The sequence below is a fragment of the Sabethes cyaneus genome, chromosome 2 (assembly GCF_943734655.1).
Source record: "Sabethes cyaneus chromosome 2, idSabCyanKW18_F2, whole genome shotgun sequence".
NCBI classification, from domain to species: Eukaryota; Metazoa; Arthropoda; class Insecta; order Diptera; family Culicidae; genus Sabethes; species Sabethes cyaneus.
Window position 1 is genome coordinate 15,132,721 of NC_071354.1, and position 22,066 is coordinate 15,154,786.

General features: G+C 39.0%; 2 protein-coding genes across 3 annotated transcripts; one reads left to right on the forward strand and one right to left on the reverse strand.

The window, feature by feature from the left end:
- Positions 1–1,763: 1,763 nt before the first annotated feature.
- Positions 1,764–3,033, forward strand: LOC128737287 (uncharacterized). Its single transcript, XM_053831892.1, has 3 exons — positions 1,764–1,950; positions 2,015–2,155; positions 2,219–3,033. Exons 1-3 carry the CDS (start codon positions 1,893–1,895, stop codon positions 2,509–2,511), a joined length of 492 nt encoding a protein of 163 aa, XP_053687867.1. The 5' UTR covers positions 1,764–1,892; the 3' UTR covers positions 2,512–3,033.
- A 1,217-nt stretch (positions 3,034–4,250) lies between these two features.
- On the reverse strand, positions 4,251–20,479 carry LOC128738776 (NADH-cytochrome b5 reductase 2). 2 transcript variants are annotated; one of them, XM_053834134.1, is made up of 5 exons: positions 20,237–20,479; positions 19,745–19,837; positions 5,874–6,435; positions 5,313–5,410; positions 4,251–5,250 (listed from the first exon to the last, which is right to left on the reverse strand). In XM_053834134.1, exons 2-5 carry the CDS (start codon positions 19,763–19,765, stop codon positions 4,978–4,980), a joined length of 954 nt encoding a protein of 317 aa, XP_053690109.1. In that variant the 5' UTR covers positions 19,766–19,837; positions 20,237–20,479; the 3' UTR covers positions 4,251–4,977. The 2 variants fall into 2 exon arrangements, with proteins under 2 accessions (XP_053690109.1, XP_053690110.1); XM_053834135.1 differs by lacking the exons at positions 19,745–19,837; positions 20,237–20,479 and adding an exon at positions 14,564–14,802.
- Between the last annotated feature and the right edge of the window lie 1,587 nt (positions 20,480–22,066).

A 22,066-nucleotide genomic window follows, 5' to 3' on the forward strand; every position in this document is an offset into this window, starting at 1 on the left:
AGCTCGATGAGCAACCAAAACAAACTAAGCTAAGGCGTCACTTACTGACAGTTGAGTCATTAGCCTTTTAGCGGTAGATTCAGTCGAGTTACTCAACAACATCTTGTCGCGTGTTACTTACATAATACCAAACCAGTAGACTAGTTGAGCAAAGTAACACGTGACATGGCGTACAGAAGAGAGCCTTACTCAAGTAACAATTTCTGGCTGATCAAACGCTTTTAAAGATGATGAACAGTATCATCTGTTGTGGACAAAGGTTTGTTTATAGAATTGAAAACCTTTGTTCAGCCCTTATACATCTAAATCTGGTGAATTTATCAAGCTTTGGGCTTTTTAACCCTCTAACGGGTAAGGCCGTCTGTAGACGGCCTTCGCTTTTGGAGCTCCAGAGCCGCATACGAAATTTGTTTTGATTCGACAATATGCAAAATGTGTTCAGAACAGATTTCTTGACATTTTGATATTTATATCACAACATTCTGACTATGCATTGAAAAGTTATCATTTTTCAAAAACAAAAATTCCGAAAAATTTCGAAAATAATTAATGCGCGAATATTTCCTTTTTTACTTATGATGAAAAAGCACATCTAGAACAAAATGATTGACCCCAAAATTTTTCTATAAGTAAATTTCATGCTTTATATCAATTTTGTAATGTATTTGAATTGAAAAAATATTTTGGTAGAGCGTTAGACATGAAAAACGAAAAAGAGAAATTGGAGAGCTTCGACGGATTTATAAAGCCACTTTCACATCTTTAAGCAGCCATAAAGCGGTTTGATGTTTATAGATGTTTAAAAAACGGGTTATTTAGCAGAAAGACCCGCTATTAAGCTTGTTTAGCAGCTTTTGGGAGTGAGCAGATTTAAAGAACTCAAATCAGCTTGAACATCGCTTGTTCAAACACTATTTAGGTGGTCACTGTCGCAAATGTTGCCGGAATTTTCAGCCACCCAAGTAACATTTTTGTTGTATAATAGCTTATTAAACTATTCCATACCTAATTCCCGTGGAACAAGTGCTTGCTATGTATAACAAGCTATTATATACAACAAAAATGTTACTTGGGCATCTTTACACAGGAGCAGAGAGAATACGCCTGTACGCCACAACAATCGTTACTTTATGCAGCTTTGATCACCTTAAACCAATCAGTAAACAGCAATTTCTCTTGCAATTCAGCTACCCTTGTTACTTGGGTTTGCTCTGAAGTGGAAAGTTCAAAATACAATAAACCAGAAACAATCCTTCTTGATTAGAAAAAAATTGAAATAACTCAAAATATATACGGTAATAAAACTCCTATGCCCCTTAACGGATGTATTTCAAAACATTTTTCGACATTCACGTGAAACGTAAATCGCCTCACATCTCTACAGAATTATCAGCCCACAAGTTTATAGCACATTTTGTCGTTCGTGACGTTCGTGGCTCGTGAGTCGTGAGTCACCGACGAACAGAAACAAAACGGATTAGCCAAAACGCCAAACAACCAAGTTGCTATAACAAAACAGAAATGCCAAACATATAAGTATTAATTTCGCTTGTCGTTTTTCCGGGTTTTCCCGTTTTCCACGTTTTCCCTTTGTTCAAAATGGCATGTTCAGATTAAGGTCAAGTGCAAATATTCACTTATTTCAGGCTCTCGCCAGCTTTTAATAAATTTCTAACATTTCTAACGATTTCAAACCAAGTTTTCCACAAATCATTACGTCGGTTATCGTATTTGTGTATTTTGTCCGTTTTGTACCGAACGATTCTTCCAAAAGTTCTGGCATCCTTGGTCGCTTGGGTTGGGCGTGTTTACATTCCACTAGATCTAATTTAAATGTAATTTACTAATTTTAATTCAAAACTTATTAATAATTGCTTATTGTGCCTTAAAAAATGCATTCCACGAAAGTGTTTTTGTCACTGTTAGTTTTGCTGATAGCAGTTGAAAAAGGTAAGAGTCGGCGCATCCAGAAAAGTGTTCGGTTTTAAAAGAGTGTTTATTTCGTTTGCTTCAGGTATGGCAATCTGGTGCTACCGTTGCACCTCGGCAACACCCGGCTGCGGGGACAATTTTAACTGGCGCGGTATCGGCTACCTAGGTGATCCCTGCCCCGAGGATGACGATATATGTGTCAAAGTGACTGAACGCAAAGGCAGTAAGTACTCTTCGGAAGTTCATTGAAGAAGGTAATGAGATTTTAATGAGCTTTCGATTCTAGCAACGGAAACTATCACCCGTGACTGCTTGAGTGCCCTGCAGGCATTCCGAACGGACATTCCGGCCGATAAGTACGAAGGCTGTCGGCCAGCCGCTAAGGACGAGCAATTGGCTCACTATGTGAACAATTCAATCAAACAACTGGACGTAAAGCGGGACTACTTTGAACGCACTACGTTTTGCTTCTGCTTTTTGGATCATCGATGCAACGGAGCTTCGCGGAAAGAATCGGCAATCTGGGTGGCGGTGTCGCTAGTTCTGGGGATGTTCATCGTACGCCGATCGATACTGTGATGGTTGCGGTGTTGATTGTAGCCCTTATTTTTGAATACGTTGTATCGTCGTTGTTGATCGGAATCGATTCGAACGAACAAAGCCTCCAAAACACACATATTGAAATTAACCTAATACCAGCATAGGGGCTTATTCTGCGAGGCAAACAGCATGACACGGTGAATATGCTGCTATTCGCGCTCGTTTCGATATTAGTCGGATTGAACCGAATGACGTACAAGTTTCAAGATGAATCCTTTTCAGAATCGATTCGATCAATAATTCGACGCTTTGTATACAGAAATATGGTTTTGTAAATGAACCGTTCTAACAGTAAGAAAACAATTGATAACTATATCCGTCCGTTTAGATATAGGAACAGAAATTTTTATAATCTCGGTTTAATGTTTAATGAACAAGCCTTTGATACCGTTGTGCCGTCCGGATCAACTCAAAATCAACAAGTAAGTAAACAGAACTACAATTTTAATACATTATTTTAATTGAAAAAGAGAAAAATACATCATGAATGTAGCAAATTAGAGCTCTATTTTTGCAGTTAGACTTCCTCATTCTAAGACTTTCGAAATAATCAGTATTTGAAATATATAGGGAATCGACGATAAGAAATCGATCTTTATTCAATCAATTTAAAATAACGGCCAGAAATTGAACACATGTTAGACACGACGGAGTAGAATGAATGCCAGACAATGTAACATTACAAACGCAATAAGCGTTGAAAGATAGAAAGCCTTTAACGGATAGAAACAACAAACTAAAAATTAGATTAGTATCAAAGATCTTGGAACTATGACAGCGTTTTATAACTAAGTCGTACATGTCTTTGAGCCGAAAAGTTTGTACATGGTCTAGATGCAAAGAAGTTGGAGACCACGCATCTATGCACTCATTGCAGACGTAACCAAAGCTTTGAACAATACAGCAAGGATAATATCGATTAACTTCCAAGTTAAAAGCTGCGAGCACATATTCTAGAGTATGATTTACTACTATCAAAGATGTCGGCGTGAAGCGAAGCTACCTGAGGGATGTACATACCAGATACCGTGTAGACTCATATAAAATACCTCTTTAATGTTATTTAACAACCTTCTCTTCTAGCAGCATAATCTTTCGTTACTCGCGCCAACATCGATTTAAAGCCCTGCTAAAACCTAACAGAATTCACTCGAATACTAATGACACTTGGTGAAAAATTTATGAAACTTTGTCCACCGATTGAAACATCTTGGTCTGCGCTGAAAACAGTAATTTTCTTTATTGCTATTATCCCGAGATATAGCGAGACAAAGTTAGCGTTTCACAAATGTTGTACAAAAAACAACAGCGCGAGTAACGGATGGTTAAAGCCGGGGTGGTTCGTATTGTATCAAAAACCTGTCTACCTACATTGTACTCGGTTGTGGCCCACTCATCGCCAATTCATTGAGTGTCTCGATACTGGCAAGTCAGGTTCAACCTGTCCGAACATTCTAGCGATTTTCGTCAGGTTTACGGTAGGAATCCCTCCACAAGTAGTGCCTGCAACTCGTGATTCATGCGCCAGCGCCACTCTTTGCTTTTTGTTTGCACTTAGTTCTACCAAGAAAGTTCGTTCAAATAGGATTGAGGCGGGACTTGCAGACCAATAAATAGGAATGTTTCACAATCAGCCAAACATACTACACTTAGATTACAGGAAGGAAAAACTAGAGTTTTTACAATTCAGCATCTTCCTTCTTGAAACCCATTACCGTAGCATCGTGAAAACTTTCATTATAACGTATGTACTTATTTATTTTCTTGGGAGAACGTGCTTTCTACTAAACACTTCCCCCAACTTGGTTCACTAGTTTAAGTTAATTCATTGTCTTAGACAGCGATTAGTAGCGCCCCACTACGGACGGTAATATCTTTTCGCTAGGAATTATATTAATATCATTACACAATTACACAACATCATCTTAGTATCCATTCGTTTCTAATCAATCTTATTCATTAGTCCCATCAGAATTAAATTAGCTGTTTTTTTCTCAGTTTTTAAAGGCTTTCGCTGCTTAATATATATTGACGAAAGAAACCGCAGTCAATTGCGCTGTCTTTGTGGACTAACGGCTTGCTTGTTCAGGATTTCGACACTTTAAGGCCAGGCGACGGCAAACAACGCTAAGTGTTAGGGGAAATCTTGCGCGACAGTGACAACAATGAGTTTCTACAATTTTGCGGGATGGTTACTAAGGGCGTGTGTTTGATAAATAAGGGTTAATAGTGAAAAATGCAACAACTTTAACGTACTCGCCCCCCTTACATGAAGTGATTCATGCTTGTAGTTGCATTACTACTAAAGTAATAGGCTTTCACTTCACGTACAGTGACATCTGGGTTAGTTCTCGATGTTCTTAATTTTAAAGACTTGGTAATGAACAATGTCTTTTAGATGGTTGTCGTGAACAAATTGCAACTAAGGCAGTAGGTAGTATGAATTTAGTAGGCGAAAGTTCGATCCATCTGGTAACCAAGTTTTTCTAGCGCCGGAATACACGCATAATTAACCATTGGAGGAGGTCCACACATTAGAACCAGCGTCGAGGGAGACGGTTCGAAAAGATGCTCTTTAATCATTTCATCCGTAATGAATCCTTTGCCTTGCTTCCAGTCAGCGCCAGGACGATCTAGAGTATACCACAGCTTGAACCGGTCCGTATATCGAGCGGCCAAATCATCCAACTCTGGCTTTAGGAGAATGTCTTCTTCAGTCTGAAAGGAAAAAGTATTGGAGTTTGTTGATGTGCCATAAAATAACTTTACAGTTTTTCTACCTGATTAGCAAAAATAAGCGACAGTTGAGTTTTGTCGGTATCAGCGTGCTTCAAAATTTCACGAATCAACTGCAACATTGGAGTTATTCCAGTTCCACCTAAAAGATAGATTGTTTAAAGACAAGCCAATTAGACGTATCTAATTACGATGATCGATAACAATAATTTTCTGATTTTATCTTTTTTATGACCGTTTGTTTACCAATTACTCGAGACTAGCACAAAAACTCACGTGTTCATGTTTCTTATAAGTACGTTCTGGTACTGCGCACATTCACCTGAACATACTGGTAACTTCCAAACATCTAAGCAAATTATTGCAAAGCGCAAAAAGTAACCCACACAAAGCTCTCATCCACCGCCCTATTCAATCATTTGCACACCCGAGAGCCGAGACTGTATGCAGCAAAAACAGTGCATCATCAATACTTTCAATAGTAAACCTTGACGCGACCGCAAAGCGTGAGCGCCCCCTTACTCTAACTGCCTCCTACACGCATCACACCTTCACTAACTCTTCAATAGAATAAAAAAGTAAATTGTTTACGCCATTTAACTCACCAGCAATCAAGCTAACTTTATCAGCCTCGTAAATCTGAGCTGGATCTTTGCGCAGCTTCTTGATCGAAAACTTCCCATTGGCCAGGTACTGCAATCGGCCGGATGGGCCTCGGAACGCTATCTTATCCCCAATGGCTAAACTCTCCAGATGTTGGGACATTTTGCCTCCCTCTGGGAACTTCGGATGGACTCCCTTTTTGTACACCTTGATAACCAGATCCACGTAACCCTGATCATCATCACACGAAACCGGCGTATAGGCTCGGATCACCAGCTCTTCGTTGATCGTTGCCGACAGATGAATATGCTGCCCGATCGGTAGCCCCAGAATGTGATCGCTCGAAGGAAGTCCGAACCGAAAGCGGCGAGTGTCATGGGAAATTTCCTCCTTCTCCACCAGCGGGAGCATATACTTCTCCTGGGAATCGAGCAGCGTCCGTGGTTGGGACGATTTCTTCGAACCACTCTGGCTGGCTTTTGATTTATCCTTCTTGTTCAGGAAGAAATTGGCAATGAGGGCACCGGCGACCACCACCAGCATGCCGATCGCTATCGGAACGACCTGAAATATGGAGGCGAAAATTTTTACTGTTTTATTGAGTGGATATTGTTTTGATTAAAATTTTATTATCGATAATTGAATCATTCTTCTACTGGATATAAAAATGATTACCATGAGTGGGTGATTTTTTGCCGCAAATGATCGAGTTAAACAGAGCACGATTTCCGAAACGAAAAAAAAACTAAAACGGTAAATCGTAAACCCGCGGCATTATTGATTTCCTCACCATGCGGGACATCTGGAGGAAGTTCGAAGTGAAAACAACGAAACATGCCTTTGCAGTACTGTTGCTGTTGCCTTTCCTATTCTTGTCATATAAAAAATTCAGTCATCATATATAGGAAAAACACGTGTTTCCACGTTTTGTTTTACGTCGAAAAATCAGATGATAATCAGATCTGATCATCGAAACAATATACGACTCGGCCGAGCGGATCACTAAATTATTTGCGGTTATCTTGGTACATAGATTTCAATCAAGTCATCCATTTGTTCCCAAAAATAGATCCGTGGTAGTAACTTAAGTAAACTAATGACTTTATGCAACAACCGAGTCAAATCACCGTGCTTGAAGTGCGTGGAAACACGAGGAAATGAAACTGTAGATTGGGTCAAACCCAAAGCTCTTCCACTTCCACAATATTTAAACGATTAGTCGAGTTTGAGAGATTGGAAAATCGGCGCTACCTACCTACGGTTGAATCTTCCTACTGGGCAAACATGGTAGTAGTTCGACTGCCGAAAGGAAAAAACAAAAATGTTCCGCTACACAATCACTGAGCTGAAACCGAAGCCGAAAACCGAAACGTTAGGTTGTCAGCATGCCTATACTGTTTCTCATAAATTAAGCAATACATTGTGGTCTTTCGGGGAAGCTACCAGCAGATGCAGCATTTCCCGGCAGTCACATTAGTTTAGCTCCAAAAATTCTCTGCAACAGTTGAGATATTAATATTCATCAACAATTAGAAGCACTTCTTATGTGTATGAAATGGTAGCCCAACGTTACCGCCGACACTGACTGACCATTTGCCATGCCAAAATTATGACTATGGTTTATTTGATGTGGGAAAAAAATCGCTCCTACTGATGCTTCCGATCATGACAGACGATTTCCATTGTTGAGTAGGTGTAATTCTCAGGGTGTAATCAATGTAACGGAAACGTCTGGTCACTGTTGGCGAACGTTATCTTCTGGTCCCGACATTGTAATCCCCACGTACGAAAAATATTGGTTCAAAAAATCTCTGAAGTATAATGAACAAAGAAGGAAAACCTATGCGGAATGATTTTATTTTAAAAAAATCGACTTAGTATGAATCATAGCGGTAACGAAGATAAGAAGGATAACCAAGTCATGTTTTTGTTAACATATTTCCAAATTTTAATTTACACTGTAATAATTTACACATAAGGTAATCTTTCAAAATTATTGTGCAGATTTCGACCGAAAGAACGCACAATTTTATCAAAAATTTTGGACACGGGCATTGTTTATAGACTTAAGAACGAAGAAGGGAAGCTTAAGGCCACCTATTGAACCTTTTCGATTTACTCGGACATTGCTTATTTAAGAATGATCTTAAAAATGATCTTGATCTTGAAGTAATTTTTCAGAAACCGAGAAAACATATCAGGAAATAGATTCCCGAAATGTTTAACCCTTTATAAGGCAGTGGCATTGCCATTGCTATATTGCCACCAACAATTTTTTTTTTATTTTGCTTCTATAATTATATTGATGTCATTATAGACGCAAAACAAATATTTTTCGTTGGTGGCAAAATAATTGCCACGGCCTTATAAAGGGTTAAAGAACATAACTTTCAGAAATAGTTTGGTTTCTTCAATTCAAAATCTTTTAGTAATAGAAATTTCGCGATCTGTAATTCTTATTTCTGAGTAATAACCGAAACTTCTCTCTTTTCTGCCTTTTCCTCTTCTTTTTTCTATCTTTCTCTTCTCTGTTCTCTCTTCTTCTTCTGTTTCTATATTCTCTCTTTTATCTATCTATCTCTCTATATCCTTCTTTCCCTTCCCCTCTCTTTCTTCACTTTCCCGTTTTAAACTGACAGACTCTGGGGCAGTGCTTAAAATTATCAGTTGATACTCATAAAATTGAATATCAACTCGCTCCCTATGTAGCTGATATTTATCAGCAAGAAAATCAATTTCAATATCCAGTCACGATATTATTGGAACAGATAATCATTATTCCATCTCTAAAACTGAATTTCAAATATCAGTATCAACGAATTCGAAAAGAAAAATGATACTCAGTATCAGAAATGTCAGTTACATCTCGAGGTGTTGATATTTTCACTAAGCGTTGTTTTCACCATAAACGTTTGATTTCAACGCAAACCGCACAAACAGTTATCTCAACTTTAAAGTAAATTGTTATCACAAAGCCTACTGCAATCTGTTGCGTCCCAAACTACTAGAATATAAATATTCAGTGCAAGGCGCTGAAACTGATATTCATATTCACTGCCATGGAACTGAAAATGATATTCAGCTCTGACTTTTTTGTAACGCATTATGAATTTCTCGAAACGAATATACAGCAACATCCAAACTCAGTGGCTTGGTTTATCAATGAATTTTTATTCCACTGATAGTCATATTCCTTCTGAAAAAAGACTTGATATTGTATTGACTCAAAATCAATCATTTTGAGTTTCGATAAAGTGATTTTTTCCAGCAGTGCTCTGGGGTGCTATTAACACTCTACTTCCACCTTTAAACCATTAAACCATCCCACCCTTTGAAAAGGCCTTTAAAAATCAGGGATCAACTAATATGGCCAACCTCGAGATTTTTGTCTTGACCTTGAAATGATGTCAGATATATAAATTAGTATTTGAAACGGTAGCTTTTTACAACCGCTAGAAAATCTCAACTAATATGGTTGGAAGAGTAAAACTTTTTTATGTAGAATCAATTGTCTGCATCACAGCTTTATTGATTTCAAAGCAGCATACGATACGGTCGATCGACACTAGTTATGGCAGCTAATGCAGGAACACGGTTTTCCGGAAAAACTGACGCGACCGATCAGAGCTACGTTGGATCGAGTGATGTGTTTCGGGAACACTCTCGAGTCCCTTTGAGACAAGCTGACGGCTTATCCTGCATTCTATTCAATATCGCACTTGAAGAGGTAATTCGACGAGTGGGTATCGAACGATTTTCACCGAGGGTAGCCAGCTCCTTTGGATTTGCAGATGTCTTTCATATCAAAACCATGAACTTTGCCAGACTGAAACGAAGTTTTGGAGGATTGGACTAAAAATAAAAATCCAGCGGTGCATTCAAGCGGGAAATCAGGGTGCGTGACGAATTTCTGCAGTAAATTTCAAATAGCAATTTTTCATGCTTAGCGAAACAATATTCAGAAATATCTGGCAACACTGAAAAGCTTATACTGTTGGGGGTCAGATGTAAACAAACCTTGTTGAGTAAACTGAAAGATGTCGAAACAAGAAAATAATCGGTCAGCAGTCGTCGTTTTATGGCACGCCGGAGCAAGCGTAAAGGAGATAGTTCGGTCGTTAAAAGTGTCGGAAAGAACAGAGTACTATCCACCTTTTCGCGCTGTTAGTGGCGGCTAGTGGGTACACTTTTCAACAATGTTTATTTGCTTTTGGAAATTTCGTTCACGTACGCTTGAAAGTTCTACAACAACAATCAAGGGTGGAAATATCAACTTGGTGTGAATAAAGTTACCAAAGGCATGCCAACGTTTTCCGAAAGTTGTACCCAATAGCCGCCATTACGCATGCGAAAAGGTGGATATAAAGAAGGCTTGGGAAAGTGATAAGCTATCCTACGCACCTACCCGGAAGGCATACAAATGCCGTTCCATTACCGCTGAACGCAACAGGGTCAATAAAGTGGAACGAATAATTAAAAAGAATTCAGAGAGGTCAGTGAGGTCCATGGGTCGGGAAATCGAGTGTTCGGACTCTCAATCCAGCGAGTAATGGCCAAAAACCTTGCTTATAAACCACTGCGACCAAATCAGAGAGCTAAAAAACTTTCGAGTCGGTTGAAGCATTCTCATCATAATAATTCTGTTACCTTTTTCTCTGATGAAAAATTTTGATCAGGATCAAAAAATGAATCGAAAGAATAACAGGTGGCTTGCACCAGATCATAGTCAGGTCAACGAAGTTTCAGAACCATGTGGTTCTAGGCGTAGTTTCCAACGAGGGGGATGTAATGCTTCTGTATTTCTTTGAACAAGGACTAAAGGTAACACAGCCAATGTATACCTGAAGGTTCTGAAGAAGGTTGCTGCTGGCCGTCATTTCATCTTCCAACAAGACGGAGCACCTGCTCATAATGCCAGCAAAACACAATAATAGCTTGCCGAAAATGTTCTAGTTTTGGGAGAAGGAAATTTGGTCCTCTAGCAATCCCGATATCAATCCATTAGATTGTGTGGGGCGTTGTCTAGCGGGATACCAATAGGACGCCCCACATCACGCTTAGCGCTTAGGTCGCTCAAAGCTAAGATAATCAAGGTGATGACGTCTATGGATCGAAACATGGGTACTGTGGCAGTTTCCGGAAGCGTCTATCAACAGTCATTGAAAAGGCGATTTTTTTAATGAAATAATTTACAATTCCCATGTGTTACAAAAGAAAATAAACCACAAAACATTCCTCGCATATATGACTAACTGGTGTTAATTTTCTAAAACATCACGCACCTTGTATTTTACACTTTGCAAAACGCTACGGCCAAGAAGCATACGCCACCGTACAAAACCGACAATGTACCCTATTAGACCAGTAGTTCTTTACGGACTAGAAGCCTTGACGCTGCTCACGGAGGACAAATACTCCCTTCCCGTGTTCGAGCGACACGTACTGCGGACAATATTTGGTGGATTACGAACTGAAAGCAGAGAGTGGTGGAGGTACATGAATCGCGAGCTACAGGCCCTGCTGAATGTCGGTAGGCTATGGTGGGCCGGACGACAGTGCGACAATAACAGTTCTCTTCAACAGCCTCACCGGCACCAAGGACAGAGGGGCTCATCATGCAAGATGGCTCGATCAGGTCAAAAGTGATTCTGAGGGGACTGGCGATGAGTAGCCGAAGATCGAGTTGAATGGAGACGACTGATTGAAACAGCACAAGCCTCACCGACTCTATGCTGCTGACGACGACGACGAAAAAACTGTAGGTTTGTAATACAATCATCTTTGGGCTTTGGATCACGAACCAGGAGCTGGAAGGAGCAGCTTGCAGGAAGACGAAGGAAAAGTTATGTTATTTTTCTCAGAAATCACAATACATCAACACGTAATGTTGCCAAGAAGGTCCATTGGCCATTTTTTGGAGCAGCACAACTAACAACCACTATTTTGGTCGCTCCACTTCAATTTCAAGTTTATTACAAGTTTATTATACTTTAACTTTAAGTGGGCATTTACATCTAATTTCAAGTCCAATTATATGTGCCATTTGGAGTCCTATTTCATCTCTAATTTCAATTTGAATTGTCTCAATCCAGGTTCAATTTAGAGTTCAATTTTAAGTCCGACTTCCAATTTAATTTGAAGCCAGGCTTCCCATCTAAATTGGTCCAAATTTTAGTTCAATTTCATTCCAATTTTATGTCGAAATTCTAATTCCATTTTGAGCCAACTTCAATTTCAGGATCAAATCCACTGGGGTGCATCTATCGTAAACATTTGTTTTTACGAAACATGGTTGCTGAGTTATTTGCAAATGTTATTTTAGGGCAAAAAAGCAAAGCCTGGGTGCTAATTCCGTTATCGAAGTTTGACCTTCTGTTTTTATACGACAGACTTCGCAACCAGCTGTTAGAATACATGACAGTACGGGGTCAATGCTACGATCCTATTGACTCTAACAGCCTCTCCCAGCCGAGATTCGTACATACGACGACTGGCTTATTAGACCAGCGTCTTACCTCGAGGCCAACTGGGAGGTAGGGTTATTTTAGGGCGGTTTTGATGTAATCGTTATACGGCAAATACGATATCGACAGGAGGACATTACTTGTTGAAAAATTGTAGTAGCGTTTTACATCACTTACATATCTCTTTTGAAAATGCGATGAGAAGAATTTACAAAATATATTTCGCTTTACCATAATTTGATCAAACCCAATCAGGCGCCTAGCGGGACAAAAGTGCGATTCACGGACGAGGCAAAAGTGCGAGTCATGGACGAAGTAGAAATGTATAGGTGATTATAACCAGTTTGAGCACTGTATTACAGATGCTAGAAATGAAAGATCGGCTGAAAATAGTGTGCTCTACAGATGCTGGCTAAAGGAAAACAGTCTCTATCCGCTGATGAAACAAATAAAAACTTTGTTAAAGTTTCGATCTGACGGAGGCTGCAGTACACCAGCGGAAAACAGGAAAGGTGCAAATTGAGAATATTCCTTTCCGAAACAGATTGAAGGTGTTATGGTTTTGTTAGCTACTGTTGTGCCTCCATGGATTCGAGATTCGCACTTTTACCCTGCGGTATTCGCACTTTTGCCCCGCTAATGGGGTATTACTCCAGATGATTTATAGTTGAATGTGAAGATATTGAGTTATTGCATCAATATAAAATATATTTTATTGTTGTGCTTCTTCATATCTCATGAAAATTGATGACAACTTCAAACGTCGCACTTATGCCCCGCCCTACTCTATATAATATATTTTTCATTTTTTCGTACTTGTGAAAGAGTAAATGCTTGATGTGAAAATTGAAAAATCGAATGAACTGAAACAGGTGGTACCTGAACCAACAACTCTAGATTTCCGGTTGAGTGTGTTCATCCCTTTATACCACTAAGCCATCATCTATACTGCAGTCTGTGCACAATTAGGTGCGTTTATGGTATGATGACAAGTTTTAAATTTTCATCAGTCAAAGCCAAAGGCAACCATTTTTACGGCTGTTTCGAACCGATGCGTCCAGTAAGGAAATGCATGCATATTTTTCAACTTGATCTCTGTTGGCACTTTGTTTTTATTAGTTTATTTTTATTTCAAATGCCGTACAAGCCATTTCAATGCTAATAGAGATTGCACTGTTTGTTGTTCACATTCACGAATTGCCCTATAGTGCAAAGCCACGTGCACAATACATTATTACCCGATATAAAAAACAATTTCGGCACTCTTCACATGCGTCTAATTATCATTTTATCTGCAAACAGTAATGTCACCAAGATGAGATCATCAGGCATTCAAAACATCTTACAGTTTGCAAGAACTAACCATACTGCCATTCTAAAGATGGGAATTTAAATCATCTGATCAGTATTGTCTGGAATTCATAAACGAAATTTTCAACAAAAGTTTTGTGACGTTCCTCAATGCATTCCACTTTTAGCACGCCAGTGATTATTGGTATTATAAGATAAGTTTATTTTGTGTGATTATTTTTTACGTTTGGTCTATTTTTACTGTCCAGTAGTATCAGATATCGATAAAAATTATGAAAATTGATAAATTTCAGAAAGCAAGTGACTGCTGTTATTTAATATTATAATATCTTTTCGGTTATTTTAACATTTTTTGAATGAGCATTATCCATGAGAGATTAGTTCTAAAACTGCATGCAAGCTATGCGCTCTAAATTGTTCAAGGTTCTGTCTACTATATGCAAGGAATTTAAAGTATGTGCATTAATAAAAGTGACTGAGCAAGACACATAGAAGCATAACTGGCACACAAAAAAATAGTGAACAGAAATAAACTAAATACAACCGGCGATTTTTACGCTCTCTGCGGACTATGATGCATTAGATATAAGAATTGCCTGTGGCAAGGTCTTTGTTCGCAAATGTCGATCTACAACTATTAGCACAGTCCACCGGCTGTTAACGGGAAATCACATCACATTGTACTTAATCATCATGACGTGACACAGTGTCAAAATCGTTTCTCAACCGCGCGAAAATTCTCCTATCGTCATAACTTTTCGTTCGAACGTAAACCGGTCATAACATTCTCGGTCGAAAACCAAACAATCATATCACTTTCCACCTCGTCATTGCGTAATCAGAATGAGCTTGCTGTTATCTCTATCCAATTAAGATAATGATGCCTTAGTAAGTGCGAACACAGAACAAATACCTACATCCAAGTCGTACATGTTGCACTTCGATACTTTATCGCTGAAATGATCTATCCGAAAACTCCTCCTTAAAATCCCGTAAAAACACTTCGAACTGGCTTAAAACCGCAACCGAGTTCCGCACACCACCGAATACCGGAAACCCGCGCAGAAGATCGATCCACTCGAGAGAAACGTCGCCCGTAGACTGAATCACCGTCCTCCTACGGAGGGACTGGCAGAGTACAATCGCTCGTTACGGTTCTCTCCTAGTGTAATGTGAACCAGAGGAGGAACGGGTTTGCTTCTCTATCGCGTCACGTAGTCGCGTAATTCGAACGGCTGCTGAAACAGAACAAAAGGCCCAGACTGGCTGAAGTCATTTTTCTCTTTTCAGCGGTGCGCCGTATCAGTGCTCCTACGGATCACTACATCCCTTTCAAAATTGGAAAGAAATAATTTCCTAAAAAGCAAGAAGGTATTTTTAATATCTGCTTTTTATCGTCTTTTATTTTATATCATCAATCAAAAAATAACTGGTACTAAATTTAGCTCCTTTCACGATAATCAAAATTATGTATTTTATTAATTTTTTGATATCATAACACAAGACATCACTGAACCGGCAATCAGCGAGTCATCCAAGGGAAACGACCAAACGAGCAAACTGACCCGCCGTATCGTCTGACAAACGAGAGCTTATACGAGCGGAGTGGAGATTCGTATAAATTTGATACAACATATTCGAACCATATGAGCAAGAACTGCTCTTGATGCTGTTTGCGAACTCGAATTTAGCGGCATATTTCTCACTATCTCTCACGTCTCTATATCGTGAGAGCATTCAAGGTCATCCGTTTGCCGGCATGTAATGACGCCGCCAGCCAGATATATTGACTCAAGCTATAAGGTTAGAAAAAAGTAGGGTGGATCTACTGTAGCATATATTTAGTCCAGGTAATCTCTTGAGCAGTAGGTATATCTTATATATGTTTAAGTCATTCCACGGGAAATTTACAGTCAAAAGTTTTTTCTCGATGAAATGTTTTTTTGCGTTCTTTGTTTAAAAAAATCAATGCGTATTTTTTATTTTGATGTTACTGTTGGAAATCGCAAGATATGATTTTTTTAAAGTATTGTAATCCGAAAAAATCACTATTTTTTAATGCTGCTTCTAAACATAGTGTGTAATATCAAAAAATAACTTTTACGGGATATGTTCACTATTCAATAGTTAAATAGTGCATTTTTATAAACAATTGCAATTTTTTCAAAGTTAGAAGATATGAATTTTTATATCGAGGCGAGCACGTTAATGCAAACGAGCGGATGAGCGTGCGCGCTTCAACGACACGTCAGACGTCATACCTAAAAACATCAAAGGCGGCGTCTACAAGAAGCTGCCCGTTGGTTAGAACATCGATTGAACGTAACCGCTGGTTTCACATTAGCACACACGCCGCTTTCTTCTTCGAGAAAAGACCAACAAATATTTTAAAATAAAAAAAACGAGAAAAAAATACCCAAACGATGTCAAACGGCGTAACGACGAAAGTAAGACGTAGTCCTACGTCAAAAACATGAACATTGAAATTTCAAGTGACTCATGTTTTACTTCATACTGTCAATGCATAGTTCATAGACTTATGAACTAATTTTGTAACGTTTTTTTGTCGGAAGGTTAGACCACTGCGACCATTATTTTGATCTATTATGGCAATTTTGTAAAGTTACAACTAGGGGGGGGGGCTCCGCAGCCGCAAGGTTATCGAGTCTGCTTTGACAAGCGAGTGGTTGTGGGCTCGAATCTTAGTAGAATCAAGCCATTCGATATCAAGTGACTTTAGCATGGGTTTATTCTCAGACCCTTCCATATACCCTTCCTTCATGCTGAATTCTATATTTACTCTCTGAAGCCTGTTGACAGTGCAAATGTCCCTCCTATAGTTAAGTGTACTGGTCAGAGGTACGAATGAATCCTCGCCAGAGACGGCTATAATATGGGATAGTACTGGTAGCGAGGAATAAGTGGGTAAAGTAGATTAAGCTTTGAAGGAAGGGTAAACCCCAATACACACAAGCACGCATAAAATTTAATAAGCATATCGCTCATTCCATAGCGATTATAGCGAAAAGAAATGCAGTGTAGGTCATACAGCAAACACCCGGGCGATATCACAATATGTAGATCAACTAAACTGGTCGCAGTGATGAATCTACACATGGAAAAGAACGTTGCAACTACGGAAATTGGACGATAAAAATTTTATACCGGAATATTCCTGTGCCTCGTAAAGCAAACTCAATGCAATAAGACGTCACTCCTGAAAACAAATGTTTTTCCAGCTTAATGAACCTATTTTTTTTTCGAAAACTAACAACGTATTGGAATAACTTGATAAACTTTTTTTTATACAGACTTTGTCTAATTTGGCATTCGCCGCTGATATTGGTAGACTTCAAATGAAGACTTGTAATTTTTGAGCTTTGTAGGGAAAGCGAATTTTTTCCGACTATCCCTCTTGATTTTCTTTTTTCACAGGCTTTGTTTTCGTCCACTTTCCGTGGCAGGATCGTTATAAAATTTTGGAAATCATCGTTATAAAATTATAAAAAATTATGAAATGTAACATAAACACAATGCAATTACCAAAAATTTTCGACGGCCATGTCCACTTAAAAATTTGAGGTTTTCTGTTTTCAGGGAAAACTTTTCGATGTTTTCGAACAACGTCTATATTGAAAATGCAAAACAAAATTCTTAGTAATCCAAAAAACAGTTAATTTTTTATAACGGTAGTTTTAATAAATGACGAAGAGAACAGTAGGAGAAAGTAATTAAACAAAGGGGTGAAAACACACCGACACTTTAAGCACGGATAATAAAAGCAGTTCGCTCTCTCTATAGCGATACTGCAATAACAACTAAGTGCGGAACAACACATGGATAAGATCACAATAGATCAAAATGCTGGTCGTAGTGATAATATCCACACAAAAAAGGTGTTGATTGTATCTCAAGAGAGAAGAGAAATGAATGAAAAATTAGCTAAGGGTGGGTCATTGACGCGACACTTATTAATTTTGTATAATCACAAAGAATGGGCATCAATTTCAAGTAAAATGAGCCGGAACTATCACTGCATGGAAATCCAGAGGGCAGTTATCCGTCGTCAAATGGTAAAACGAGCAAAGTAAACCCATCGCAGCTATTCTTGGAGACCCAAAACCTAGGGTGGCAACTGGACTTCCCCGGAAAAATACAGCTAAGAATGACAAACACATCAAACGGTTGTCCAATATTGATCCGTTCAAGGCGGTATCGAAGATAAGGAATGAGCTGAGTTTGTCAGTGAATTCCAGAACAATTTAGAAACGGCTTGTTGAGAAACAGCTCGTCGATATAAGTCCAAGAAAAATACCTATGCTCACGCAGAAGCATCTCCAAGCCCGATTGAATTTCGCAGAGAAACATCTAGACTGGATTCAACCCGAAAAGGTTAAGAAATGATGGAATATTCAATGGTCTGACGGAACAAACTGAATTTGATTGGCCCCTATGGAAAACGCTGGGTTCGCTGTCCTATAAACTCTGCTTTTAAAAACCGCATGTAAGCATGGTAGAGCAAATATCATGGTCTGGAAATGTTTCTCCTGATACGGGGATTTTCAGGACAAAATCAATTAATCGAGCAAAACAACATGGATTTTAGGCATTTTTACTTAAAGTGTAAACGTGAAAACCTAATCTATTCTTGCTTTTAATAAATACGTTGTTATTTTCCATGCAAAAATCTACGAACAACAAGACAAAAACGAAAGAAAATTTTTTTGGCCGAGTTTTGGAAATTTCACTGTTTAAACTTCCATTTTCATTTCGTGCTAAAAGCGTTAACTCAACTCGTACACTCATTTTTCAAGTTTTTCAGGCTGTTTCCAGGATTTTATAAAAAAAAATTAATCCATATCCTAAAATTTATTTTTTTGCTCCCCCTTAATATAGTTTTACATAATAGCAAACATCATGAAAATTTTTAAAAATATTTTTTCTTGTTTCTCAATTTCTAATCATTTAGTGAAAAGTGAAATATCGAGATAGTATTGTGTACTACGCTGTTATCTCTACTTTTATTTCTGTATAAATAATATTTATTTAAATACAGTGGGATTTCGAATTTGGCATGCCTCGATTTTGGCAACAAAAGCCAATCCGTTTTTGGCAACCCAACATATTTCACTTAAAAAAATGTGCTTAAATATCAATCTGTTTCCGCATACATGCTTTAAATGACGAAAAAATGATGCCCACAGTGTGTTCATGAAAAAAAATTTGCAGTTATAGAATGTTTCAAACAATAAAATTTTTATTGTTCTTTGATTAATAATATTTAGTCATAATTTCTAACGCATTTACATTCAATTTTTTCATATCAAAAAACAGCCACGATTTTGGCACGGCTTCGATTTTGGCAACATAGGCGACACTCATTTGTTGAAAAATTCGAAATCCAACTGTATTTAATTGTAATTCTGTTTAATTAATTTCGTTTTAAATCTAATTCCGATATCTAACTAATATACGAGTAACGTTATGGAAAATTGCAACACTAATGGAATTGGAAAGTTTGGCCGCATGCAACGTGGAAAGAGAAGTCGTACGATGCCGTTACTTTTCACGACTGATAAAAAGCTGACAAGGCATAATGACCCTGGTGAGTCAACGTAATCAAATGATAACTACGGGTTTTGTAATAAGGACAAAATTAATTTTAAAGGTCTTTTAGTGTTAACAAATACCCACTTCAATCAAAGCTTTCTTGAGGCTACAAACCGGTTCAATTGACATACCAAACGGGTCAACCACATGAGTTTCAGATTGTTCACATGTTTTTAAATAATTGAACACATAAAGTCAGTCTTAATTTTGCTTCCGACGAAACAGAAATCGAAATTTAAGCATCAGTAAAACTCAGTTCGTCACACAGTTGAAGTCACCGGCAACGCAGTTTAAAGTCGCTACCGTCATCCAACCCTCTCCAAAGGGTAAATGCGATGGTTTGAACGAAAAGAAATCATCCACCATGCGAAAGCCTCGCCTCGATAGCCAGTGACAATTTTCACATCAGACCGATTGAAAAGCTGCATTAATTTGATAGTGCGAACTACACTTATCCAGTAGGTATACATATATGAAAGCGTGCTTACCTGATTCACCGTGACAGCCATATCAATTCCGCTTCAGTATCCTTTAAGATAGCTGTCTGTCTTAATGCGCCTTTGCTTTTCCCAATCGATAATCTGAAAGCAATGAAAATGGTATCACGAATCTACAGGTAAAAACCCGGCTTAGATAAAAAGGAAATGATAAAATAACTTTCGGGTGGCACGAAAGTACTGGGTATTTTGACTTTTCTTTTACACCTTTCAAACTGACATCCCTACGCAGAAAAATATTATACAATTTGTAAAATGAAAAATTATGTAACACTGGTTGAGGACTCAGCATGATACAGCATAAGTTTGGCAAAAATGACTATAACGACAAAAGGAAAGGAAAAGTCGGCCAACAACATAAAGCTATTATAGTTGTCTATATTTAAAAGGGTGTGCGTCAGCCAGCAGAACGACTGTAAACAATTTCGCAAAAAAAAGCTGCATGCGGATCAAAACCGATACCGCCGGATCGGCATTACTCACCTCCTGAATTAGAACTGGACTAAAGAATGAAAGATCGATCGAAACTCAATAGAAGCTATTTTGGAATAACTCTTCTAGAGTTCCAGATTTCGAAATGTCCAAAACAAAACTGCACGTACACCACTTGTAATCACAATTTTTTCCAAATAAAAAACGCGAAGGCAAACTAGATTGTTGCGAAGGCCCTTCGGCCGTGACAATGGCAACAAACTGAACGCGAATGATTCCTTTCGTTCCAATAGTAAACCGAGCGACCGTGCACTACCAAATGAGCGGTACTGGCGGCGTGCTACTGACAGTTCTCCTCCCCCTTTGAGTTGTGCAATGTTTTTCTTGTAGTAGTACATTCGCTGCCTCGGTTGAGTGTTAATTGACTGAGAGTTCGAAAACAAGATGCAAGCAGCTGTCAAACTTGTTGAAAACAATCTTGTGGCGCGTAGCTTGTTCGCTTGCAAGCAACATTTTACGTCAGCGTGTGCGATAGCACGTGGTTTTTCTTTACCGAGCCCAGCGTGTCGCCTGCGGGTATGATGAGTAGCAAATTGTATGATATTGATTTTGACGTAGGACTACGTCTTACGGGAAGATAAGGGTACACAATCTAAAAAGTAAAAAATTGGTCAGGCTCTTTACGAATTATCAACAGTACAGTACGTCAGAAGTGGCGGAAACCATTATGCCACCAACTGCAGCGGCCCCAAGCGATTGAATGTTGCAAAGCTGCTCTAACTCTCACTCAACAGCCAACGAATCATCTCTACGAACTCAGAAACCCACCAAATGGCCTCCAACTCTCGTTCAGCCATGGACTGCTTCATCCTTGTAGTTGTTCAACCGAATGTTCCACATTCGCGCCTGGGTTGTCGTACGCCGGTTTCGCCGGTGCCCCTCTTAGGACGGAAGAGTTCATCCAATTTGTCTCGAAGGTTATCGCCACCAAAGCCTGATATGAATAGGGACGAGGAGGAAAACCTTACCACAAATGAGCGCAAGGTGGTCGACAAGTGCAAGCAATTCTTCGATGGGCATGGGCACCTCAATGGCGATATAGCAGATGGATGCGAAATGGGAGTTGACGTAGGAGCGTCTACGAATGATAAGAGTGTTCCGGTTCACGATATCGATACGAGATCCGGTGAAAAATTGAACAGCTGAAGACTAATAGAGCCGCGAGAAAAGACAAACTCCCAGCAGAGCTCTTTAAAATGGTAATTTCAAGAATTTGTGAGTATGAGAAACTACCGGAGGAATTGACGGAAGGTGTGATTCGTTCCATCCACATAAAGGGCGTTCAACTCGATTGCTGTAATCACTACGGCATTACGTTGGTTAACGCCATCTAGATCTGGTTACGTTGTCTATCCCGAATAGCAAACGATTTCGTAGGGCAGTATCAAGCGAGCTTTATATTTTCGTGGATTTCAGGACAGCTTACAATACAGTCGGTCGTGAAGAGCTACTTGCCAGTAACACACGAGAAAGGTTTTCCGGATAAACTGACGCGACTGATTAAAGCTACCCTGAAGCGAGTGATGTAAGACGTGAAACGCTTCGATCAAGGAACATACCCCGCCGCACAAAGCTGACAAGCTACAAAACACTAATTAGACCAGACCAGACAGACGTAAGTATTTAAATGAAAATTGTTGCGGACCATTTTTGACAGAGTACAAACCGAAAGCGGAATATGACGGAAGTTTATGAATCTCGAGCAGCAGGCACCATTATCAGCAACCATACACCAGAGATCGTCGAAGGCCTATCATTCGATCGCTACCTCAAGATGGTTGCCTCTGCCAGAAAGATGGACAATCAACCTCGGCGATAATA